The 25,934-nt window shown below is 41.3% G+C and overlaps 3 protein-coding genes across 10 annotated transcripts in view; 1 reads left to right on the top strand and 2 right to left on the bottom strand.

The window, feature by feature from the left end:
* Positions 1 to 10,254, bottom strand: part of IFT57 (intraflagellar transport 57) — a 29,606-nt gene extending 19,352 nt beyond the window's left edge. For 3 of the 4 annotated variants that reach the window (XR_014227456.1, XM_082304455.1, XM_082304456.1), the window contains exons 1-6: positions 10,034 to 10,254; positions 6,613 to 6,775; positions 5,408 to 5,526; positions 4,365 to 4,455; positions 933 to 1,001; positions 260 to 382 (exon numbers count right to left, since the gene is read on the bottom strand). Coding sequence is in view for 3 of the 4 variants with exons in the window: in XM_082304455.1 (XP_082160581.1) it covers positions 260 to 382; positions 933 to 1,001; positions 4,365 to 4,455; positions 5,408 to 5,526; positions 6,613 to 6,775; positions 10,034 to 10,248 (780 nt within the window). In the remaining variant the exon portion in view is untranslated. Of the gene's footprint in view, positions 1 to 259; positions 383 to 932; positions 1,002 to 4,364; positions 4,456 to 5,407; positions 5,527 to 6,612; positions 6,776 to 7,124 lie in introns of all 4 variants that reach the window. The other variant, XM_082304457.1, reaches the window with a different exon arrangement.
* A 220-nt stretch (positions 10,255 to 10,474) lies between these two features.
* HHLA2 (HHLA2 member of B7 family) lies at positions 10,475 to 25,826 on the top strand. 4 transcript variants are annotated; one of them, XR_014227426.1, is made up of 8 exons: positions 10,475 to 11,832; positions 13,153 to 13,243; positions 14,613 to 14,709; positions 15,875 to 16,195; positions 16,661 to 16,921; positions 18,800 to 19,208; positions 21,692 to 21,774; positions 23,064 to 23,075. XR_014227426.1 is itself a non-coding variant. In XM_082304115.1 (8 exons), the coding sequence occupies exons 3-8, from the start codon at positions 14,646 to 14,648 to the stop codon at positions 23,088 to 23,090; spliced, it is 1,047 nt and encodes a 348-aa protein (XP_082160241.1). In that variant the 5' UTR covers positions 10,475 to 11,832; positions 13,153 to 13,243; positions 14,613 to 14,645; the 3' UTR covers positions 23,091 to 25,823. The 4 variants fall into 4 exon arrangements, 1 of the variants encoding a protein (XP_082160241.1); XM_082304115.1 differs by having other exon boundaries at positions 18,800 to 19,090; positions 23,064 to 25,823; XR_014227424.1 differs by having other exon boundaries at positions 18,800 to 21,774; positions 23,064 to 25,826.
* MYH15 (myosin heavy chain 15) overlaps positions 24,063 to 25,934 on the bottom strand; it is a gene marked incomplete at both ends in the record, with an annotated part of 45,862 nt that continues 43,990 nt past the window's right edge. For both annotated transcript variants that reach the window (XM_082304112.1, XM_082304113.1), the window contains one exon: positions 24,063 to 24,080. In XM_082304112.1, coding sequence (XP_082160238.1) covers positions 24,063 to 24,080 — 18 coding nt within the window. The remainder of the gene's footprint in view (positions 24,081 to 25,934) is intronic.

Below are 25,934 nucleotides of genomic sequence, written 5' to 3'. Positions count from 1 at the left end.
AATAAGTATATGGAAATAAGGTGCCCTGTCAGTAGCAGAAAAAATTACTCTTCTATAATATTGGAAAACAAACCTGAAAATTATTGCTTCTAGGGTCAAAGTAAATGACAAAGATTCAGACAAGATAGTGTTGGAGAGCCCATTATTCACAATTCTTGGCAAGACAAAAAAAAAAAAGTTGTAAATGGAAAGTAAACAACACTGACTGAAATAACACTTTAATCACCATGTGTACACATGCAAAGCCGTTCTCACATACCTTATTGTCAGTCCTGACCGTAACTTTCAGCTGTGGAAGCACACGTTCCACTTCCAGATTCCACTCTGCTGCATCTGTTGTGGACTGTAAAATCTCTTCTTGCTTTGCAGAGTTGCTCATGTCCTGTGTAAAAATCACAAAGTTTATATACAAAATGTCATCATTACGCACAGTGAGAACTGTTAGAAATCATGTTACAATGGCTTACACTGTTCATAGTCAGAAAAAAGTTTATATCCAGAACGATCTAGACTACCGATATAACAGATCTCTTTAATGGCTTTCTTTGAATTCATAAGGACGAGGAATTAAAATAAATATATCTTCTCATCATATTTAGAACTGAAAAGAATAAAATGTATATAATAAGAAGTTATAATACATTCCAGAAATAGCAAGGGGGGGGAAATTAAAATACATTCAAGAAACTAATACCGTGTTTCCCTAAAAATCTCTGCAAAAATTTCTTGCAAACGTTTCCAGCAACCTTGCAGTGATAACAGTTTAGAAACTGGATGTACATTATTCTTTTAAAATAAGCCGATTCATTTCAATGGGGATGTTTTTTCAAGTTTAGACTATATAAGGAGTTTCACACTTCAATCCAGCAGAAGTAAATTGCTGCTACAGATGTAAAAATCTCTCAAGAGAGGATTGATGGGTAACAACTTACCGATCTGTACGTTTGTGCCTTTAGAACATTCAGGTCAATAAAATTTTCTTCATTGTCCGACTCTTCTTCCTTAAGGAAAGTTGCAAAGTAAGACTTCAGTAAGTACTGCACAATCTTTCTCCATAATTTTATTTTGCAGGAGCACAGGACAAGGAGTATTAAATTCCAAATTTCTGACACAGAGAGTTTATGATAATGGAGCTTGTATTTACTGAAAATCTTATGAGGAGACACAATATCTGGGGCAAGGTGAAAGATGAAAGCTACCCCACATTTCCCTCAGGGTGCCATGGTATTTAAAAACTAAACCAACTAACTAAAAAAAACCCCAAACCTAAGCCCTCTCACATCAAATGGGCCATTATCAATAGTTGTATGGTAACTGTAACTTCTTACGTGTTTCCTAAAGCTTTGCATTAAAAATAAAACCAAACCAAACCAAAAAACAAACCACAACCGGACCTGAACACAGTTTTCAAGCTGTTTGCACTACAGATTTGGAGCTACAGAATGATGCCACATTTTAAAAGTGTGCAGAATGATACAATACAAATTGAGGCAATTGATTTGTTTTCTTGCCCATGACACTACGCACTGGGCTGATGGTTTTATAGCATTATCTATCATAGTCTCGAAATTGCATTCCTCAGTGATCATGATCAGCTCAGAACCCATCACCGCATAAGGCAAAGATGCTTTTGCCATGCGTTACCCTCCATTTATCTGTACTGAATTTCACCTGCCATTTTATCACCCATACACTTCACCCTTATACACCTTGTCCTTCTGTAGCTCTTCTGTTAGCCATCTTTTCCACCAAAGTCAAATTTCATCATTCACCTCCTTTCTAGACAAATCATGAATGCTGCAATAACACAGGTCTTAGTGTAGAAGGCTTCAAGACTCAGTGAAAACATGGGAGCTTATTCCTGTACCTTACCTAGTTTTTAACTAACAGGGACCACTTTATTTTCTTCTGTTTGGCCCCTAGCCCCCTGAATACTTGCAAGAAATTAATGGTGACTAGATTGGGACCATCTTTTGCTAAACGGACAACATGTATTAGTACAGCACTTGGAAGAACATATTACAACACTACCATGACAAGACGACGACTAGTTATCAGAACTGAGGAACCAAACTGTGTAGATTTCCTTATACAGCCAGCCTTGCTGGCTGCTGTTCACCTAATTCCCCAAGATTTACAGAACTAGGCTTGTCTCTGTCAGCCTCATCAATTTTATTCAGAAGAATCAAAACCAGAAGCACAATCAATGAACCTCATCATTAGCATTTAACTACTGGAAATACTGCTAAATTAAATTATGGATATAGTTAATACATCGTGGACATATCAATGTATTGGCAGCAACAATGGACTGGGGAAAAAAAATTACATCAGCATATAATTAATCCCTGTAGAACCATTAGGGGCTCTAAAAATATGCTTATCTGCTTGGTATAAACCTAGCTCAATGGTTTTATTAACAAACGAACTCAGAAGAGCTAATAAAACATGTTAGTTGTGAAAATCATGGCCTCAGATACTACCTGAGAGCAAATCCAGAGGGTCTGTGAAGGGTTTCAACTGTGCTTTAGCTAACTGTTTCCTCCCCATTTCCCAATTTAACAGCTTAGACCTTAACGAGACAGAAAAGAGCAGACAGCTGACTATTTTCATATTTAAACCTTTTAGCCAACAGCTTACATTTCTGAGGCTGGTCAAACATGCAGTACAGGATGTCTCTTATTGTTCTCAGAATTATTCAAGACTTTTTCTGTGGAGACTTCAAAGCTGGTAAAAATGCAACCAGCCAGCCACATCACAATGTTTGCATATTGTATGAAATTTAAGAATAGAAGTTTGGAATTTTTCTTGTCTAATAAAAATCAGAAAAAATAACACAATACTTAGGAAAACTGTGAGAAGAGAAAGAAGAGAAGCAAACTTTTCAACTGCTATGTTCTAGTGGACTATTGTGGCATATAAATTGGGACTATGATCAGAACCATATGATAACATTACTGGCACTCTATTTCCAACTTTTATGACTTTAAATTTTTTCAAGCACTTGAAAAATGTGAACACAAAAATGGGACAGTTGTGGCATTTTCTATCCAGTATTGCTAGCCCTTAACACTTCAGAAAACTCTCTTCTCCTCAAGTAATTTACTGACCCAGCAAATGAACACTTCCAGACTCACAGCTGTCAATATTTTGGTTTTGATCTACATTTGTTTTGCACAGAATCATCAGCTTTTGGAAAAATTGGATGTGAAACTAGTTTCTTTTTGTAATTTTCACTTTGTCTTCCACTAACTTCCCTCTCCAGAAAAATCTTTTTTAAGTCAGCAGTAAAAAGACTCACTTCGAGGAGACTGACAGAGGCCTGTGAAAATGACAATGGCTTGTGATAACATTATGCTACCAGATAACAGTGAGACCCCAGCTCTCATAAAAATAATCTTCTGAGAAAGTCAATCAGCAAGAAACAACTTCTGTTCAACATCCATCCATCAGTAAGTCCTAAAAGCATATTTGAACTTACAGGTGTATTCCATAGGCTGTTTCATAGACACGACAACTTCACTGTAATTACTGTAGTTAAAAAGCAGGAATAAATCATAGAATCGTTGAGGTTGGAAAAGACCTTTAAGATCAAGTCCAACCATTAACGTAGCACTGCCAAGTCCACCACTAAACCATGTCCCTGTGAAACAGTTCATCCTCAAACATTGCCATCTTGTTGGTAAAAGATATTTCAAAGCAGAAAGACTTATTCTGAAGTCAGAATGGATGATTGGATATTACCATTTCATTTGTGGAATATATAGCGATGAGCTGCCGTGACCTTCCTCTACAGAAACAATTCTGTAACCTTCATTTAGGTCTTCGCTGGTGTTTTTAAACAAATGCTTGGTTTCCAGTTGTTCTTTTCCATCTACCCTGTTCCCAAATCTTAAGATCAACTAAGTACCAAAGTTACCGTTTCCTATTTGCAGTGAAATCTGAGTTACAATGACGAGTACTCTATTAATTAAGCGCTGGGGAAATTTTAACCAAATATTAGCCAATTCTGTAAACAGGGACTGAAGTTCTGTTTAACATCAACAGCTTGTATCAGCAGAAAACAAACCATTCTGAATCCATGCAATTGTAATGTATGGTTAGATTCCACTTCACTTTACATTAACTAGAAATGCACATAAGAACATAAGCTCTGTCCCAAAGAGATAACAACCTTATCTGAAAGGAAACAAAAAACTCTGCGGAGAAGCTGACAATGCAGGAAAGAATATGCAGGAAATAAGGGCAATGGAACCGCCAATATAAAAGACTTGTTAAATAAAGCCAAACAAAATGAACAGTGAGAAAAATTTCCTCATAGCTGACCAATACTGATATAATCAAATCCAGTTAGGTAAACCTACCACAACATCCTCTTCCAGTTTATTAAGTGTTAATTCTGCATCATCTTCTGTTACTTCTTCTTCTTCTAGCTCTTCTGTTGGATAGGCTGGCCTGAAATTAGTTCAAAGAACAGCAGAGCTTTTAAACACAGTACATTGGAAATACCTCCGTGAATTGCTCCTCAGCAAACAAAACATTTCACAAGAAGCATGGATGATGTGGAATACGACTTGACAGTGTCTCACACACTTAAACAAATAAAATTAAAGCTCACCCTTAAAAGTCTTTGTTTATCTTGGACTGTCTTAAAAGTGAGGGTTAGTTAGTATGCCAAGCAGTACAGTACATTCATGCTGCAAAGACATCTGGGGAGTAAATTCTGAGCCATTTTCTCTTTTGGTCTAACTTCTTAAAAGTTAAGTGCAAGTCACCACAGATTCATTTTCAGCTACAGTGGAAATTGTGTACAAAATAGAGGTAACAGTAAAATATTTCCAAGGTAGAAATTACTTCGCTATATGCATTTCAAAACTCATCAGAGAGAAGGAATGAAATAAAGAGCACTTTTAAACAAATTTTCATATACTTGAAATTATCTGTCATCTAATTTCTCCTAAGATTTCCTTCAGATTAAATACTCAAAGTTACTCTATATACTGTAAGTACTTGTAATGTGATCACATACTGTGCATACCTCCAACTGAAGAGGTCAAGATTGATTGATAGGACTTAAAAGAATATTAATATGTTTCAACTCAACTGTCAGATTAACAAGCAGTTATGGATAGGAAAATGACCAAAAAGAGGTCATCAGTCAAATCTTTATTAATTAGCTAAGTCTATTAATGGCCCAAATTCATTCTTGCTGGTAATAGACTAAATCGTATGGAATTGCATTAGGAATTAATCTGTCCCACTGCTTCAACCTAGTTGAATTTTGCATCTCATGAAACATCAAGTAAAACATTTTTGGTAATTACTATGTTTCGTCTTTACAATTACAACTTACATTTGTTTACTGGAAAACAATGCATAAGGGAGGATGCTTAAAAGCATACTATACCTTTTCCAGCTAAAGCCAGTGTATTTCAAGGCTTCTTCAGCTAAACAATCAAGAACATAGCATGCTTGCTCTCCATAACCTGCCTTTAATTTCGAGGGAGGAAAATCCACAGGCCTTCCCTAAAATAGAGAGAGAGACTAATTACTAATGACTACCCATCAATCGAGTTTCCTCTCAGGGAGGTAACAAGATTTACTATGCTAAAACTAAAGTGTCCATTGTGTATGAAGATTTTACCAATGTTAATTCATATTCTTCCCCTGTGCAACTCCAGTCAGGCAACAGAAGGGAAAACAGAACCACCCAAGGAACAGATGCAGTGTAGAAATCTTAAGGCACCTGGTAAGAGGATACTCACAGGGAGCAGAAGAGTCAGAAGCCGCAAGGGAGCTAGATGGTCAAGCAGACAAGTGACATGCTGGCAAGGCAAGAACAGCTATGGAGGAACTCAGGTACTGAGACTTAACCACCAGCTTTTCAACATTGCCTTGTTTGTTCCAGATTTTATTTATAAAATATTTTATTTTTGTTTATTGCTGTCCTACAGAATAAATATCTTAGTTTTTTATCAAGTAACTCCTCTAAAGAACAGCATTCTTAACATCATTCACAGCTGTACCACAGTATAATCTTCCATAGTTCATACTTCCCATAAGTTGATACGCTCTGCTGAACTTTGTTGGTTTATTTTTTTAATATTGAAAAAAATCCCAATAGTTCCTGGAAGTTTATGCAACCTTTTACTCCTTAACAAAAAAAAAATGAAGAAAACATGAACACAATTCTAAACCATCTCCTTCACTATGAATTATACCATTGACTTTGGCAGCAGCAGGATCACAAGCACTGTATAAACTTTCAAGATAAAATCTTTGTAAATTATACTACTATAAATAAGCAACATATGTGGCACTATACGAAGTAAGCCTGATCTAATCAATTTTACAGATTGTGGAACAAAACTAATTGGAAACATATATAATATTGTAAAACCATTTTTGTAGCGCCAAAAAGTTAGCAAGTAGGTACACGCAGTATAAACTTCCAATTAACTAATTAACATAGTACAAACTTATAGATAGGAAAATCTGTCTAGTCTTTGTGAACATAATCAGACAGCAGCGAAAGTGTGTTATTACTGTTATTTCTGAAGGTGATGCACGTGCTTGAAATACCTTTGGGAGAAAAGCATGTTCAACACTTACAAATGATCGCACTTCCGAGAGTACATTTGATATTATTGCATTGGGGTCATCGTATTCTTGTGGCTGTTCGAAGGGACGTCCCGCTTTAGTGATCAGCCAAGCGGCAAGTGTGCAAAACATAAAGAACTGCTCACCGGGATTAGTGGGCAGTGCAAAGTAGTGCCTGTTTAAAAAGGGGAAAAAATGGTAAATATTTTGAGCTCCTGAAGCTCTTACAGCATTACCGGGCAGCACAGGCTAGAAAGCAGTTTCTTTAACTGACTTTCTCAATGAGTGATCCATCTGAACTAAATTCAGGATGTCTAGTTTCACACATAACCACAGTAGACTAAGTTTCCCACATGTAGCTCATCTGTTTCCCGCTTTGAGTAAGCTATTAATCAACATTAGAATTCCAAGGAATCAAATGGAAACTGGGTACTCCTCTCTCCTGCCAGCAGGATTACACAGCTTCAGTTAAACACCACCAAATTAACAGTCCCACGTAAACCGAAGTTACTCCTCTTATTTACCTGAGCAGTCTCAATCATGATGAGCTCAATTCTGTTCCCATTTAATTTTCGGGATGCAGAATTCATCCCACCACTTCATAATTCACCATGTGGTGAATGGAGTTAAATCCAGTTGTTGGCCAGTCACAAATGGGGTTCCCCAGTATTGGGGCCGGTTCTGTTTAATATCTTTATCAATGATCTGGACGAGGGGATCGAGTGCACCCTCAGTAAGTTTGCAGATGACACCAAGCTGGGCAGGAGCATTGATCTGCTGGAGGGTAGGAAGGCCCTAGAGAGGGACCTGGACAGGCTGGATCGATGGGCCGGGGCCAACTGTATGAGGTTCAAAAAGGCCAAGTGCCAGGTCCTGCACTTGGGTCACAACAACCCCATGCAACGCTACAGGCTTGGGGAGGAGTGGCTGGAGAGCTGCCTGATGGAAAAGGACCCAGGGGCACTGGTCGACAGCCAGCTGAACATGAGCCAGTAGTGTGCCCAGGTGGCCAAGAAGGCCATCCTGGCTAGTATCAGAAATAGTGTGGCCAGCAGGACCAGGGCAGTGATCGTCCCCCTGTACTCGGCACTGGTGAGGCCGCACCTCGAATCCTGTGTTCAGTTTTGGGCCCCTCACTACAGGAAGGTCATCGAGGTGCTGGAGCGTGTCCAGAGAAGAGCATCACCAACGAAGCTGGTGAAGGGTGTAGAGCACAAGTCTTATGAGAAGACAGCTGAGGGAGCTGGGGCTGTTTAGCCTGGAGAAGAGGAGGCTGAGGGGAGACCTTATTGCTCCCTACAACTACCTGAAAGGAGGTTGTAGCGAGTGGGGGTCGGTCTCTTCTCCCAAGTGACGAGCAATAGGACAAGAGGAAACGGCCTCAAGTTGCACCAGGGGAGGTTTAGGTTGGATATTAGGAAAAATGTCTTCACTGAGTGGGCAGTCAGGCACTGGAACAGGCTGCCCAGGGAAGTGGTGGAGTCCCCATCCCTGGAGGTATTTAAAAGACAGGTAGATGTGGTCCTTAGGGACAGGGTTTAGTGGTGGACTTGGCAGTGACAGGTTAACAGTTGGACTTGATGATCTTAAAGGTCTTTTCCAACCTGAATGATTCTATAAAATACCACCACTGACTAATTAAGAGCCTATGCAATGGATTCATTCAAATGTACCTTGCATAACATAAAATACTTAAAAGCTCAAAAGAATCAAAAGTCAAAGATCCACAATTGCCAATAACTTGTAGGCCATGAATGAGCTAAGATTTTGCTAAATCTCAGGCATTTTTCACAGGGCAAGTGATTTACAGTGCAAGACAAAATTTAAGTTTGAAAAACATCCTCTGAATAGATTAGCAAAAGTGATTGATAACTACTGTCAACATCACACAGCAAACAGCCTAACTCAAAAACAAAATTAAAATGATCCATTGCTAAAGCTTTATACCTTTACCCAAGACACTGGAAGCCAGGGTGGATTTGTCTCATCTTTTATCTACTTTAGCACACATTGAAAAATACTTTAGAAGTGCATATTGCTCTCCATTAAAGGGATTTGAGACAAATAGCACAAAGTAAGTTATCTGTATTTGGGCATATGATTATGCCTCTTTAAAAATACATAAATAAACTTTGCATCAAGTGACCGCATGAAAACTTGAATGGCATTTCCTTGAGGAGAGGAGAACAAATTTACTGAAGCCTCATTGCCTAAAGAGATGTGTCCTCTTTCTGCATATTGTTCTCATCCATGCCATTATACCACAGTAATGTCACCTCCTGTTCTCTTCTTAACATCCCCAAATATTCTTCCTGACAGCAGCAATGTGTCCAGCTCCTTTTGCTCCAAAGTTCCCCAAGCCCCTTCCCCTTCCTACATTCCTGAAGAGTGGCAAGAGGCTGGTGTACCTAAATCAGTGTGTAAGCTCAGATCAGGAGCATGTTTTTGAAGCGAGACTTCCACCCATCCTCACCTACTGTGCTTTGGGTCACTTCAGAGAGCAAGGTACACAAACTGCATCTACTTTGGATCACACTAAATTAAAAGATGTGGTCCTATCGAGAATTCAGTCCATAAAATCAGACCACATATAAATCGTGGGCACACTGGATACTCGGAACCAAACTCTTCCCCTTTCAGACATGGCTGCTCGCTAAGGTGGACAAAGGTTTGCTTCCTTGCTCCAAATATACTGATGGTTCAACAGCTGGCTAAAACCAGCTTACAGCCACTGAGCTCATACTTGAGCCTCCCTCCCAACAAGAGAACAATTTGGACTATGTTTTTTCCCCCTATCAACCTGTCGCGTATAGAAAGCTTAACTGTGTGATATGCTGCCGTGCAACCTGGTTGAAACTGATGGATGGATTTGAAAGTTAATTGGGTGGGTGGATGTTGGGAGCGCATCTGTCCCATTTCCCAAGCTTCCTGTCTCCCACCGTAATTTAAAAAAAAAAAAAAAATTTGTTACATATGAAACTAATATGCATCAGATATGAAAAAACAGACTTAAAAACAATGGCTCTAAGCCCCCTTACACATACATTCCCCCCCCAACAGTTGACCTGAATACAAGAAATTCATTTAGGGCACAATTATCTTTTGCAGATACACTGGCATGCAAATACTGAAGCTCAAGTTACATGCCTCGGGGGCAGGGAAGGTCAAGTGACTATTTACTGATCGCATCTCAGCCTATAGAGGGAATTCGCGTTTGGAAAGCTGCAAAGCCACAGGGGAAGCTGTGAAGCTGACGGGTTTTCACTTGACCCAGGCATCTTGTCACCCGAGAGCGGTGCCGGGCTGGCCGCGCTGCCTGCGGCCGCGGCAGCTGCCCACCCTCACGCGTGGGGCTTCCTCCCGCCGGCCCCCCGCCCACAGCCACGCCGACGCCTTGCGGGCGAGGCCGCCCGGGGGAGCGGGCGAGGGGCACCTGGACAGCGGCCGCATGTTGTGGCGCCTCAGCGCCTCCTCCTCGTAGCTCAGCAGCTTCAGCTTGTCCAGCAGGTCCTCCATCAGCACGAACGTATGATAGGCCGCGCCCGGGCCCCGCTCCGCCGCCGCCCCCTCCTCGTCCCGCTCCCGGTCCCGGTCCCGGTCCCGCTCCCCACGCCGGCTCCCGCCGCCTCCCGCGGCCTCCTCCGCCATCTTGGAGCCCCGCCGCCGCCGCCCGTAACCGTGGCAACCGGCCCTACCAATCCCCGCCTGCCTCGGCCTCGAGACCCACCTCCTGCCCCAATCACACGCGTCCAGGGCGCCAAGAAGCCCCGCCTGTCCAGAGCGAGCCACCAATGGCGACGAGGCATGCCGGATCAACATCCAATCACCGCTCCCTTCCGCTCAGTAACCATGGAGACGGCGGGCCGCGCTGTGGGGGGCAAGATGGCGTTGTTGTTTTGCTCCGGGGGCCGAGCCCCGCGCGGGCAGGGGTGTCTCCTTCCATACTGCCTGACGGTGCGCGGCCCGGCCCGCGATCACCCTTCCGCAGGCGGGGGATGTATTTCTTAAAGCTTTGCTGCTCTTGTCTGTCTGACGGGTGGCTCAACCTTGGGCTTGCGTCTGTAAGCACCGGGCTTTTGCGTTGGTTCCTCGGTTAAACATTTACCCGATTTAATACTAAGCTGTGAACACGTTAGGCCATGCAGGCTGAGGCGAGGCAGCAACTCTGCCTGCTGATAGCAAAGCTCATGGCCTGAGGTGCAATAGTTTACAGTTGGATGTATGGAAAAGTAAGTGTTGAGAGCAGAGGCGTTGACTGGAGATCAGGTAAGTGGGGAGGAGAGCAGGTGGGAAAGCTGGTCCTCCCAGGAATGCGGGAGAGACACCTCACCTGCGTGCTGCTACCACCAGCTGGGATCTTTGAGGACAGACACTGCTTCCTTACGCTTCTTCCTGCATTTATTTTGTTTTTTTGGTAAGCCCTCCTCCCTAAAATACGGGAGTCGTTCTGTCAGTTTCTTCTACTGGAAACCAAATAGCACATGCAAGGCTTGAACTGTCCAGAGAAAATGAAGCACTAGAGAAATATTATTAGAAAATAATTACCTAACCCTGCAGACAGCCCAAGGCACCTACTGTTCTTGTTTCAGATTACCAGCTTTCTGAGAAGAGCGTCGTGATAATTTGTATCTTACGTTCTTTTTGTCCTGTGCCCGTACAGCATTTACCTTGCTCCCTGCATCACGTTCCTACGCTCTGCCTTAGTAAGAGAGTTGCCAGTCTCTACTGTAGCTGTGGTGGTTATGCTCTCGTAACGCCCAAGCACAATCCCCAAGTGGAATCACCACTGCTGTAGAAATCACATTTCTGACAATAACTGATTTCTTCTGTTACTCGGTCACAACTTGCAGGAGTTATCATTGAAGAGTTTGTTCAACAAAGCCAGGCAAAATAAATGGTTAAGAGAAAAAGCTTTTTAAGCCCAAAGAGGGCAAAGTGAATGCAAAAGGTATGGAAGCTTCACTTGTATAGAAACATGGTTCACACTATGGAAACAACTGCTTTCATTTGTGGAACAGGAAGGAACTTGCTGACAATGAAATACTTGCACTCTGGTATGTGTAGGTGTGGCTGTAAAAGTAGCAGGGAAGAGGAAAAGTTCCTTGGCGTCAGGAGAGCTGTATATTTGTTTTATTTTTATATATATACATATATATATATAAACCCTGCCTGCAAGAAACACCTGAAAGAAGACGACTCTGAATTTCTTGGCTACTTGTGAAATCAGAAGAGGTAAAAAAACCCCTGACATTCTCATAACAGCTCTACGGTGTTATAAGTGCGTAGGGTGGGGGAGGTGGGGAATATGATATGTGTATATTGAGGTAAAACACAGTATTTTTAGTCTACTTCCTAAGATAATTTTGGATGTTTAGAATGTGGGAACCTTCTTCCTTTGGGAGTATTTCTCAACAACTGAAGTATTGAGTTAGCATTTAAGTCATAAAGGTTTCACTGGGGGGAGGCAGAGAATTAATTCTCTTTTCTACTACAGAAAAATCCTCCTGAAGATTCAGTGGGGAAATTCTGGAAAGCTAGTATCATTGTGGCTAGCACGAGATTTTAGCAGTACGTGATTAACATGGCTTTTTTAGAACTTTATGCATTTGTTTTTCTTGTTTGCTTGTTGGGAAAACTTGAAATCTTCAGGCATTTCCAGTCATCGTAAGTGTGTGTGTGCTTGAAACGTGCTGCTAAGTTACCTTGAAAAGGAATTACTCAGAATCCTTTTTACTACGGAATAAATAACTTTTGTTTGACAGGGTTAGGAGAATACTACAATATGCATGGCTGCTCTCAAAGTGGGCCACAGAGGAAAGTTCACTGAGCAGAGGTTGATCCCAATGCCTGTATGCTAGGGGAGTGCTCGGATCAGGGCTCAGATCGAATGCAAAGTTCAAAGATTATGTAGGACATGTGATTTGGTCTAATAAGAGAAAAAGAAAGCATGTGCCATCTGATGTTCATTTCCAAATGAAAAAAAAGCAAAAAGCAAAAGCCAAAGCAAGTGCAGCGTTGCCCCTGCCACTGTCTGAGGTGTTCAGTGCTCGACTTCGCTATATGTCTTGGAAGATGCATTTTAGTGCCTTGCCTTGCTCTCAGAAACCCTGGCTGAGCTGCTCTGCTGCCCAGTTGAGCCTGTGGTGGTTCTGTATGAAGTGAGTCTCCCGAAAACTAGAGCGTCGGTAGCTGATGTGACTGTGGTGATCTTAATTCTAGTTGTACGCTGTCTGTATAAATAATTTCATATTGGTATTTCACTACAAAGCCTTAGGGTGTGATTTCTTGGTCATGCCATTTAGGTCTGTAACAAACAGGAAAAGCATGTTTATTCCGTGCTTTGCAGTGTGACTCTTAACTATCAGCAGACATATACTTTATGTCTGTAAGACCCCAGACATGCTAAAAAGACCAGCCAGAGCCTGCACTCCTCAGGTTTTTCTACAGACCAACAAACATTTTTCTCAACACACTACAGCGGGAAGATCCAAAGCTAAGATTTGCACTGAACATGAAAATTTTCAAGTAACCAGTTATAGTTCTGTATTTCAGTATGGCGTTATGGAGTACAGCTAGAAGATGCGAGGCAGCCTGCGCTGTCCAGGCTTCGGTCCGTGATGCAACCCCCAAAGGCATCGCAGAGGTACTGTTGGAACCACGTTACTCTCAGAGCGTCACTGCCAAACGGCACAGGCTGTCTATTAAACGTGGCAGATCACTCACTAAGGGAAATTTAGCATTGGTTGCGGTTTCTGAAATTCAAACATCAAGCACAATATATTGTATTAATCAAGTTGGAAGTGATGGACAAATGAGCAAAAAATCCAATAAAACATGATGTCCACCACTTGCCAAGGCAAGGAGGAAAAGGCGGCAGACACTGGCAATTGCTGCTAACACGGAACAAAAATATGTATCATGTGTTTCTTTTACTCTTGCATCGTATCTGTCTCAAGGTTAATATTTTGGTGTCCCTCTGTTGGGTTTTTTCCCTAATAGAAAAGTGAGAATACATAAAATAATCACACTAGCTTTACAAAGGAAATAACATACAAAAATCCTTGGGACGCAGGATTCACATCCACCAGAAATACAGTGACACACACCAGTCAAAATATTCATTAGTATTAAAAGAAGTGGCTAGCAAGCATGGCTAAACCTGTGCCCTGGGTAAGTCAGGAATGGTACCCATAGCTGTCCCTTGCGGAGAGGAGAGGGACTAGGGGAAGCTCTTTAGACTCTTTCCAAGCTATTTGATTCATGAGGTAATTTCTCCACTGCAGTACACTATATTTTAGAACAGTGTGCCTGGGTGGAGGAAGAATACGGTCTGTCAGTTACAGTAAGGTTATTCTTTTTTTCGTTGTGCACAAGAGCTTCCAGTTCATTGTTATTTAACTGACAAACCAGAAGATGTGATGGGAGAACCTCCTTCTCCTTTGCATTCCTACCCTAGACATCCATAGACACGTTTTTGGAAGTTCAGCTGGTGCCCTTTTGATCTGGTGGAGAGTAAAGTGTGAAAAGTTCTTTATATTTGCAATATTTGCAAATGCAGGCAAATTTCCCACCTCAGAAAGTCAAATGTTGCAGTAATCAGAAATACATTTTAGGAAGCAGAAAAAATCTGGCTTGACAAGGGACGTCTTATATCTTTTTGGAAATTTTACTTGACAGTTTTTCCTCAGCGTCCTTATTCATGAATGAATAAGATTAATGTTGCCTAGCCTTGTAAGAACACTCAGGGTAAACACTTCCTATTTATTAAAAATAAACAGAAAGTATCAATCTGCAAAGGATTACATGGCAATGAGAGGGCCTCAACCATTATTAAATGTATGGTAGTATATAACGACCTTAAGGCCAAAAATCTGGGCCAAGACTGTTGCAAGCAACAAACACGATACAAAGGCCTACAGTCCTTAATAAGCTGTACAAAGGAAATGATATAATTAGGGTACGTCTTTTACCTGCATTTAAACAGGTTTTCTCCCGTCCTTTTATGTTGTCAGTTTGACGTGAGTCTACTGTGAGCCAAAGAAGACATGAAGGGACACAAAATACCATCTCTTCTCATCTATTTATTTCACATAGGTGCCACACTTTGGGGTAGGTTTTAGCTCTATCGTTTATGAAAAATAATAAAGTTGACAATTTTTACTCATTTTTAATAGGGGGAATTAATTAATTAAAACACTTTATTAATGGTAAAGAATTGATTTGGGGTAATGTAAAATACTGCCAAAGCAAAAGATGACTGTTTGGAAGATGGCTGGACAGATGGCCATGGCCATCGAGCACATGGAGCACCCTAACTGTTACCTGCCCACGTTTCTGCCCCATGGCTCGGCTGGTGGAGCGTGTCGTGCGACTGCTCGGCAGGCACTAGTTGTCAGTTCGTACTGAAAATGGTTTGAAGCACGTTGGTTGACTTTGCAGTGAGGTGGCTGAGGAAAAGCCATCCGGATTGCCCTGCCGGCTGAGCTGCAGAGGGCATCAAAATTTCCAAGAAGACAGCTGCAGTGGGACACTCGCTACCAGCCTAACAGGTTGTCTGACCTTGCCAAGAACGTCCATACGACAATGCTAAGTTAATGCAGTTGGTTTTTAAAAAGATTAATTTTAAATTGTTCTTTTATGCCAGCGAGGCCTAAATTAAATGTTAACAGCAATCAGATGCTACCACTTGTGTGAATTAGTTTTGAGGAATCCACACCTTAATTACCTCCGGGGGCTGGGACAGAGCTCCCTGACGCTATCTGTGGTGGTGAAGCTGTTTCAAGAAGTTCTGTCCTTCCTGGATGGTTGTACCATCGGGTCCTTGTTTTCTGTGGTGGTACAACGGCTTGGCACTACGTGAGGTTATTGGTAACCCAGGTCATTGCAACATGGCAGCACTATGGACGTTTGAGCGAGTAGCAAGCTGCAGCTCAAAAGGTTTTGAGGTTGAAGGCGGTGGTTTTGGAAACACATTCAAAGCCCAGGTGCTAAGATGGCAGTGTGCTGATTTGAATACATAGGTGCTTACTCAGGATATCTACTTAAACTGATTATAAGTTCAAAGACCAGAGCTCTGCATTATAATATTGATTAAAGGAATGAAGACCGTTGCTGTCCCAGAGACTCACGCTACAGAATAGCTGTGAAAGAGCTGCTGGCACGCTCGGTAGGGATGTGCTGCCTTGCCGGAGCATTGTTTTGTCAGGGATAGGGCGGGGCAGAAATATGCTTGTAGACTAGATTTAACTTATTCATTTATACTTATGGGCTTTAGGTTGTACAAAGCAGGAAACAGTGACGGGGCTGTTTTCCAAGGATTGCATCCTCCCTTGTCATTTCCCACCTGGGAATGATGAAGTAATTTACTGGAAGAAAGGGGACAAAAATGTGCACAGCTACTACTACCAGAGCGATCAGCTGGAAAGACAAGACCCAGATTACAGACACAGAACACACCTTTTCCATGAGAACATTCCTAGTGGAAATGCCTCCTTGAAACTGAGTAACTTGACCGTGACTGATGAGGGCTCTTATAATTGCTATGTGGGAACACAGCTAACTAAAACAGAAGTGGAAGTCACGCTGCGTGTAAGAGGTCAGTAAGACATCAAAAATGCCTGGATCACACCAATGGAAATGGGATTACACCAACAGATTTTCTCGTGTTATTTCTTACATGGAATCAAAATCCTCTGACCCAACAGAGCGCCTTTTGGGCCTGATGGTATTATCAGGCAATTCATTTTCTCTGGTGAAATGTTGTAATGAGTTGACAAATTTCACTGCAGCACTTGTTCTCATAACCTACTGCACTGTGATTTCTAAAGGGTAACTAGGTAGTGTACTTGAGTTTTAAAACATTGTGTGGCTCCTCGGAACGGTACAGACCCTGGCACTGACAGTAAGTAATGCTGTGCTTTCTTCTGAAATCAAACAGGTTAAATTTTCTTCTCAGCTATGTTTATTCTCCCCAATGTTGTTTCAAAAGACCAATCACTTCAAGTTAAAAAGGATTTTGAAAGTAGTAGGATTGATTTTTTTTTTTTTTTTTAACCTACAGTTTCCTCTTATTATGCACTGGAATACCAAAAGACAGACACAGAAAGGATGCTGAAGTGCTATGCCTTTCTCACTTACCCAGCACCACGTATATCTTGGGTACAAGGCAACACATCCATCCCAGAAACAGGTCGGCATGAAACCAGGGATGGAGTTCTCTATTCTCTGAGAAGTGACCAGCACATTACAAACACAGCTGATCCTTACTCCTGCCATATTCATCTCCCTTATGAAGAGTGGGCTGCTGAATGGAAGATGCAAGGTAGGAATGAATGGAAGTCTCTTCCTGCAGCGTTACTGAATGTCACAGCTGGTTTCAGAGCCAAATTAAATACAGTATTTCTGCAGTGGGGCAACATGGGTATAGGATGGTGCAAAAGGATGCGCCTTCCTCTCTGAAACTCGTCTGTTATAAGGCAGCATCTGTCCAAGAAGTAGGCATAAGAGGAGGTAGCTCACGCTTCTGTAAGGTAGCTTTACTCTGAACATTTTTTCCATATCAATTTCATGTTTCAAGACGTGCATAATAATCTAACTTTACACTCTATCAAGAAAAAAATGAACTCAGCCAAAATACATGGAAACCTTAGTGAACCTGTGGGTTATATGAGGGAGGGGAAAGTTTGCCTGCTGCTGTAGATGCATATGCTCCTTACTCAGTCCGTTCCCCACCTTCTGCGAGAGTTTTTTCAGTACCGTTTGATGCTTTCATCGTGCTTCTCTGCAAGTGCATTCTCAGGTGCCCAGGTTGAGGCTGGGGGTGCGTGGGAGTGGAGAGCAGCAAGCTTGCATTTGAGCAAACAGCAGCTCATTTTGTTAGTTAAGGAAAAACAGGGCTGTGAAATTTCAACTCTCGCTTTTGTCCTCCTCCCGAATTTCACTGGAGATTCAGTTCAAGTAAATAACTGGTACTTTTCCATCTCTTCTGTTTCTTAGTTTCCACTTTGCATTTCAAGAGCAATGCAAGAGCAGTTCCCCTGTGAGATGTGCATGGCTGCTTCCATCGCCCTGATTTGCCCCTAAAGTTTACCCAGATGCTCTCAGTTCTGAATCCGCTGCCTATGCCTCAGAACAAGAGTGCAGTTTCTAATTTGCATACAATAGCTTACAATATGGAAGGTTTCAAGTATGGCATCATAGTCGGTTACAAATGCACTCTAAGCGTCTATTTTGTTAATCTATCCTTCCGATCCACAAGAGAAAAAAGTACATTTCAGTACGCTTTTGTTTGCATCTGTCTATCCTCTCACTGGAACGTTTTGAAAATAGACTGCTTTCCTTTTCCTTACAGAATAGCAGCGTGGGGTACAGTTTTATTTTGTTTTGTCCTGATGGTTTTCAGCCCCACACCTCTGTTCATTCAGCCCCGCAAACAGAAGCCCAGCGTGGTTATACCACGTCAAAATAACATATTAGTTTCCTCTCCAGCAGACTGCCCGCCACCACAGCCTCCTCTGGTTTTCCTTCCTTTGCGGCAAATCCCTGCTGTCAAATTGATAGTTGTGCTATGATATTAATTTTTCTTATATTAGTATTTTATACATTAGCTATTAGTTCCACTTACCTGCTCTTTCCTTCCCCTTCCTTTTTTTTGAAGCTATTCATTAATTGTAAGCGTTCCACACAGACAGGGAAAGTACTTAGGTCCACCATAGCTGAAAGTTCTTTCTAACTAAATACAATCTTTTTATTCTTTTAATTAAATGATGTTGTAACAGTTTTACCCTTTTGCTTTAAACGTGCAGGCATCTGATTAGTTGCATTTTCTCTCTGCTCCAATCATGTGGAATTTCATGCTACTTTACACAGTAACTTAGACTAGGCTGAATCACTTTTATTAATGAGCCCCCCAGTTAGAGGAGAAATAGGGAAATGAAAACACAATAATTTTCATAAGTATAGCTAATACCAATTAGATAATATTATTTTTTAATGTAAGATAGGTTTGCTTTTAAAATCTTCAGATGCTTCTAGAAGCATACTGTGATGCTTGAATATGACATCAAAATAGTGAAATATGGTTTTATATTTGTCCACAGTAGCATCAGACTTCAGAAAAAAAAATCAGAAAATGTCTAAATAACCTTCACAGTATTTTCCAGAAAAAAATTGCAGAGGGTTTGTCAATGATCTGTTTCAGACCAACTGTCCAATGTGGAAGGAAATAGCACTGCAATTCCTTGCGAATACAGCAATAACACTGCAAACACCGAAGGTTTCAGTGTTGTCTGGACATTAAACAGAAATGCTGTGATCTCGGTCCTAGCCTCCTTCAACGGTACATCTCACTCTTACCAGCCTCGAGCCCAGATTAACCAAAGTGACTTTTCACTGATGTTGCATGATCTGACTGCAAATGACAGTGGAGAATATCTGTGTAATATTTCGACACCTCACTACACAAAACTTACTGTGAGAACTTTGCGAGTTGGTAAGTTGCTGCTCTTTCCATTTCGGAGGATGGGGACCGGTGAGGGGAATGCGGAGCCAAAGGGTCGATCAGAAATCCAGAAAATATTGAGAAAAATCAGCTTGTGTAATAAATACAGGTGGGTAGAAGAGAGATTCTGTTATTATTGTCCCAGGGAAAAAAGGTTACCTAAGATGTATTTATTTAAAGACTTGAAGATTCTTTTCTTCAATTAGCAGCTTGCTGTGGCAAAGATCTCAAAATTGGTGGCTGCCCTCAGAGGTGAGGGCGCAGGGAAACTCTCAGAATCATGTCCTAAATGCTCCGCTGATAGCAGACACGGTCTTTAAAGGTAGCAAGGAGAGGAAGGGAAGCCCAGAGATGTGGTGTAAATGTGCCTGCAGAAGAAACCTTGTTGAGGAGGGTGCACAGTTGTTCTTTTCAAAGCTTTAATTCCACACAGCAGGCCTTTTTAGACCTGGGGATATGTATGTTTGTATGCATGCCTGCCTGCGTTTTTATGAACTGTAGTAAATTGCCAGCTGTGAAGTCTTAGTTACAGTTATTTCATTGTCTCCAGTTTCAGGAAGACTTACAGGTTAACTTTTCTGTCTATTGGAAACTCTTACCAAAGGTTACAAAAATTTACTCCAGCTTTCTAAAATTAGAGATTTGTTCAACCATAGTATGCTGTTTGGGATGCAGCCTCCTCAAATCTCAGTCCAAAGGGAGGAGAAAAAAATAAAAAAAACCATTCAAACAAACAGTAGCACATAGGCATTTTACACAATTAAATTCAATCGCCTAAAAGACTGAGAACGAATATAGGGCACCTCATTTGTAGTTTTTTTTTTTTTTAAGAAGAGAACTTCAAACAAGCCAGTAGGACATGAAAAATAGAGGCAACATAGCAGAAAAGGGGCTAGAATAAGTGATAACAACTGCATATTTTTGTCTTCCTTTCTCCCCCCTCCCCTATGATAGCTTAGTTTCAGTCTGAAAGCTTCACGTAGGGTGTGTTTTAAATGGCGGCGGCTATATGCAGTCTGTAGGAGGGGAGTTAGATTAAAGAAAATGGTTAAGTCGGACAACCGCATTTCCTTGCAGCTCAAATTCCAGCATATGATCTTCCTTATCCTGTAAGTCTAATATTGTGCCTCTGAAGCGGAGAGCACTGAAAATCCCCAAGGAGTTACTCGCTTAACTAATGCTCCTAACTTGTGCGCAAAAGTCCATCAGTCTCCCTGTACGTTTACTGGAGACTGACACGCGCCCTGTTCAGTCCAAATATGATCTGGGTCATCCTCTACAAGCACCTTGCTCTAGCTGCTCTCTGCAGGTGGATCTTACAATACCCGTAGGTGATACACGTCCCCTCTTTAGTGGCTAAATTACTGTGCCGCTCACAGAATTTTCCTACTCGTGGACCAGAAAGACATTACACAGAACGGAGAAGACACTTACCAGAGAGGTTAGCATCTTCGTGGCAGCACAGGCTGAAAGCAGATAGAGACAGCAGGGCGTAAGGGAACGAGCTAGGTCAGTACGTTGGATCGTGGTCATAGCACAGCAGCTGCTCAACCGTCAGAAAGATTTCCAAGTGCCCCTGGAAAGGAGACTTTGAAGGGGAAAGGTGAGGTGAATTTGCAATCATTTTGAAGGCCTTCTCCTGTGTAAAGAAAGGTCGCAGCTTAAAGCTGCTCTACCAAAGGAACTGATGAGATGTAAATACAGGTCTGCACGTGGGGACAGAGCCAAGCTAAAGACGATGACTAGATTAAATGCTCTGTTTTGGCAGTTCTCATTTTTGAACTGTTTGCTAGACAGCTGTAGGGAGTTTCCAGAGGAGCGTGGAATTTTTCAAATTCTTTGGACAAGACGCAACAGTGGAAAGGAAGCCTGAAGCAGAAGAACTGTACTGAAAGGAATGAGTCCTCCAGGTCTGAGTGTTCTCACGTTGTTGAAATTGGCTGGCGTAACGAGACACTTGGTGCCGTGCAGGACCAACCTCTGCTAGACGGGCTCTTATCTCCCGTGGAATCCGTTGTTACCACCCACTTGAGGATCTGCTGCCTCTTGTGCCCAGCTGGATTGCATGGTTGCATCACCAAGTTGGGAAATGTTTTAGATGAAAGTTGGAAAGATTTCACCACGGAAATAATGAAATCTGTGGTCCCGGCTGGATAACGCTTACTGAGTTGTTCTACTGGAAATCAGCAGTACCGTTAATGGTGCTGAGCACTGTGCCTGGAGGCAGCACCTGCCGTACTGGGCAGCTGATTGTTTGTAAGTGGGACTGGTATTAAGAAGTCGTCAAATCGCATTACATGAGCACACGTGGAATTTTGTATCAGTATAATTAAGTAAAATAAGCTGCTTTCAGCTATTCACACTTAAGTCATTAAAGTATCACTTTAAAGTCTTATAGTATGGGTCAAGTAACTTGAACATTGTTGTATTAGTAACATTAAAAAGAAACGGAGACATTCTCCCTAAATCATAACTTTTAGGTTATTAATAAGAGCAAAATCATAGCTTTGATATACTTAGTGAACAATAGCGAACATTAATTTGCGGTACAAAGTACTTCTGTTAAACTTTTTGGAATTTGTATTTTTAAAGAAAGTTCAGGTAACACCTGGGCAATTGTGGCAGGAGTGACTATACTGGTGCTGCTAGGAGTCTGTTCCGTCTTCGGGATCAAGGTATGTACAATTGTTAGGGGATTTATTTTTAAAGGTATTATTAAGCTTAAATCCAGACCTTGAATGTTTGACCAAAACAGAAATTTGATTTTCATGGGTTCAAGCATACAAAAAAAGACTGACAATATGTAGGATGATAAGTCTCAGCATAAATAAATTGTGCTCATTCTTACTATGTCCAGAAGGCCCTCTTTGGTACATCTGTGCAATAGTATTTTGGTTGTAACAATATTAACATGACCTTCCCTTGACCAGATGCTCTCCTGTGCTCTATAAAAAGATGAAAAAGTTGGTTACCCTTCACAAATACTTTCTGATAACTTGCTTTAAAAACAATCAAACTGGTTTATTTTCTCTCACTTGTGTTTAAGACCAAAAAAACCCCAAACCAAACCGTGGAGTCCCTCAAAGAATGCACATACCTAGTCTTCATTAAGGCTCAAATTGCTATTTCAATTATATCCAACATCAAAGCTCACCAAACACTTCAGTGTGAAAAATTATACTACTTGCTTTGTTTAGGAGACTGTTATAACCATATGGTCCCCGATCTCATCTCTCTATACATCTCTCCTGTCTACTAGGGTACAGCATCTTCAAGTAGATGCATTTTATTCTTGTGCATTTGTAATAGGCTGGCTCTGTCTTATAGTATTCTGTCTCCTTCCTCTGCATTTGTGGTGGGTATCCTTAAAAAATGAGCTTTAGCTCTTAGTCCTTAGGGTTTCATGTTTCTGTGCCTGACTGTACAGCCCTATCCATGGAGAGACGTACCTTCAGACCCCCTGGGCCTTAAGATTTTGTCACAGCCTGAATTTGGTAAGCTTCAGGAGACGTTTTGCAATGGTTACCATGAGGTTCAACAAGAACATACCAGAAAGACAACTCCAAAATGATTGAGTCTCAGTCTTTTTTCATTTTTCTCTCACTTAGAGAGTCACTTGCATGCTTCTTATTAGTCAATTTTAACGCTAACATGCTTTAGAGATGATAGTGTAAGAATTTAAGCAAGATTCATTTATATTGGGAACTGTTGAGACCTTTAACATATCCTAATCACACAAAGTGGAACAGTTTACAGGTTAACTCAGCTCCAGTTACATTGATGGAGGACTAGATGGAAGAAACAGGAATGTTTCTGCACTGTTACGTGGATGTTTATTTTGCTCAGCTAATGTTAAAATGGAAAATACTGACTTGTATCTATAGTGAGGGTGCCTTGTTCTCTTCCCACTAGAGGATTAATTTTACACATCAGTAGTTCTTACAAACATTTCTGTTTTGACTAGAAATACCGAAGAAGAGGAATCATATGAGCACCTTGACATACCGGAAGAAAATCCCCCCCTGCACACACGGACGCTACTGAGATTGCTGCTGAAAAGAACAAAGCCTTCCTTCACCTTCCCTGTTGAGTTACACTAAGAGCCACCTGGGAACGTGGTTGTCTGAGCAACAGCAACAAGCAGCAGAACTGACAGAAAAAAAAAAAAAAAGCCAACTGAGACTCGTATGTGAGGAGTCGGCGTGAAAAATTGGAACTTGGGTATCCTAAAGGGACAATGAAAACGTTTCCACAGAAGATTAAGTTTTGAGGGAATTTTTTTTTTCAGTATGAGGGAAAGAGAGGGCTTACTATTTTGCAGTTCATGTGGTATTTTAATTTCAAGCAAAGACAACTTCCCTGTTTAAAAGTGGAAAAGATCCAAGAGAACACCCTATTTCTGGGCCACAGGCAGTGCTGATGGGACATGTCTCTCCACAGCATCTCCTCTGTGTCTCTCCTGCAGCTGGCGAACAAAAGTCCTTTGGCTCGTAGCAGTGGAAGCTTCTAAACTGACTCTTCATGTGAAAAAGTTTACTTTCTGCTCTCCTACAAAACTCATACAGACTCCGACTGGCAGGACAGATGGAAGCTGGGTTATCTCAGCTTTAGGGGCTGCCCCCCTGCGCAGGTTTAATCTGTGCTGCTTTAACAATCTGCACATGCAATACATGAGGCTGTGAAGCGTGACTGGATTTGCCCTTGGTTTTGATTTTGTCAGAGATCTGACAATTAGGATTTGTTCCAACATAATGAAGTGGGCTGTTGGCAAGATGTAATCTTTTATTGATCCCTGGGGCTTGGCAAAAGAGAAACACAAAGAAATGAATGAAATACACTATACGGTCTCTTTGGATTTTCACTTGATGTTTATTTCTATAAGTGCTTATTTTTTTCTACATCTGCTTTCAGTTGTGCCTGATTACATCAAGCATCTTCTCATATCTGTCAGCTTGAACTGTACTTACTCCTCTTCATGAACCTGAAATGCAATTGAGATAGTATACAGCTGTTAAAAATGGAAGTGTTGAGGGGGTTTTAGAGTAAGTTCACAAGTAAATGACAAAAGGGTCTCTTCACTAATGGTGAATGGCTCCCTGGTATTACCAGTTCTTATCTGAAATAGACTAGCACCAATCTAGCCAACCTTTGCCGTCTTACTTCAGCTAACACCACAGGTTTCTTGTCCTCATGCTGGAGTATATAGCCCTGTGACAGCGGATGATTTCTATACAACCCCGTTTCAACAGATGGTGGTGTTCGTTCTGAATCACACACGCTTCCCAGAGTTTCCAGGAACATGGGTACTAGTAGCAGCAGACAAGGTATTTCTAATGCTACACGATTAAAGTAGTCTCCCCGATGCCTTTTGCTCCCCAAAGGAGATGCGCCATGACTTTTGGGATAGCACTTGCTGCCTGGACGTGTTTCCTGGCAGCCGTTGCCATTATTGCCACAGGCCCTTTTTGTGGAGAGGACACCTCTGCGTGTACTGTTGAGCTCATCTTCTGACAGCGCAATATTCTGCTATAAGCCAGAGCTGGAATTGGTGTTGGCAAACTAGCATCTGACTAATAAAATCAGGCATCCACTTTTCTGTAACTTTGCATATTTGAGGCAGAAAGAGGGTACTAATAAGATACAGGGAATAAACGGCACTCTCAACAGTATTTAAAAAAATACATTACTTTCATGGTTAACCTATTTTAGTGTCTGTGTGATGCCGTGGCTTTGTGAACTTATACGAATTTTCATTTTTTTTGTAGGGCTGGAATAATTTAAAGAAAAATATGTGGGAATTTTTTACTCTTAAAAGCTGCAAAACTTACTTTGAGCTTCAGTTACAGTACTGCTTCCATCAGACATAAGTGTGTGAGAGATCAGATCTTCATGCAGTTTTAATGTAGCTCTGCTCTAGACGGTGGAGCTACAGTCATTTATATCAGTCAAAGGTGACTTTATTAGTCCAATATAAAAGCAGAAATTTGAGTGTTTCCTCCCACAGAATGGTGGATACAGAAGAGATAGGGAAGGTGTTGGGATGAAATAAGATAAAAATACCAAAATTATACAGAAAGTTTTTTTTTTTTCCCTCCATCTTGATTCAGGAGCTGTCACCTCCATAAAACTTATATGACATTAAGCGTGGCAGTTTATGTTTCACTTGCGAATGAAATAGATGAAGCAATGACCCAGCTCCTCTCTCTATCAATCCTACAAGTAACCCCACTCTTACTTGCCCTGGTTGCCACAAGGCAAGGAGAGATAAGCAAAGGTTTGCTTTCAGTTCCCGACCAAGTTCTTGGGCACCTTTTAGTTTCCTCAATATTATTCTACTACCATTCTGCTCAAGTGCAAAACACCACAAGTATCTTTCTAATTACTAATGACTTACCAGCACCTAAGTGACTAATCACTAATATTTTCTTTTCATCCAGCTCTTCAAATCAATATAAGTTATTGAAAGAGCAATGTTAAAATATCTGGCCCTTTGCTAGTGCAGTAATGCCCAGGCTGTATTACATACATAGAAATCTACATCATCAGAGGGAGAAAAAGATGGAGCTTTTTAATAGCCTTTGCAAAAAAAAAAAAAAAAAAAACCAAAAAAACCAACCAAACCAAAATCACCATTTCCGGAAACTTCTGGCTGCTGAGCACAGAGGTTAAATGACAACATCAAGAGAACAGAGAATTCATTTTGCCTAAGCACCAGATTGCTGTCCTAAAGGATGTTAAAATAAAGAGTAGACTGTTAATGTTAAAATAAATGTTAAATAAAATAAATGTTAAAATAAAGAGTAGACTGAAACTAAAAAACATAGTAGTAAACAAG

This window comes from Platalea leucorodia (assembly GCF_965183815.1).
Source record: "Platalea leucorodia genome assembly, chromosome: 2".
Taxonomy (NCBI): Eukaryota; Metazoa; Chordata; class Aves; order Pelecaniformes; family Threskiornithidae; genus Platalea; species Platalea leucorodia.
This window is presented reverse-complemented; position numbering and strand designations above follow the sequence as displayed.

Excerpts from the sequence above, each read along its gene's own strand:
- HHLA2 (XM_082304115.1), top strand. The coding sequence starts at position 14,646 with ATGAAGGGACACAAAATACCATCTCTTCTCATCTATTTATTTCACATA. Across the intron at positions 16,196-16,660 it reads AGTCACGCTGCGTGTAAGAG|TTTCCTCTTATTATGCACTG; the intron begins GTCAGTAAGACA and ends TTTAACCTACAG. Across the intron at positions 19,091-21,691 it reads TGTGAGAACTTTGCGAGTTG|AAAGTTCAGGTAACACCTGG; the intron begins GTAAGTTGCTGC and ends GTATTTTTAAAG.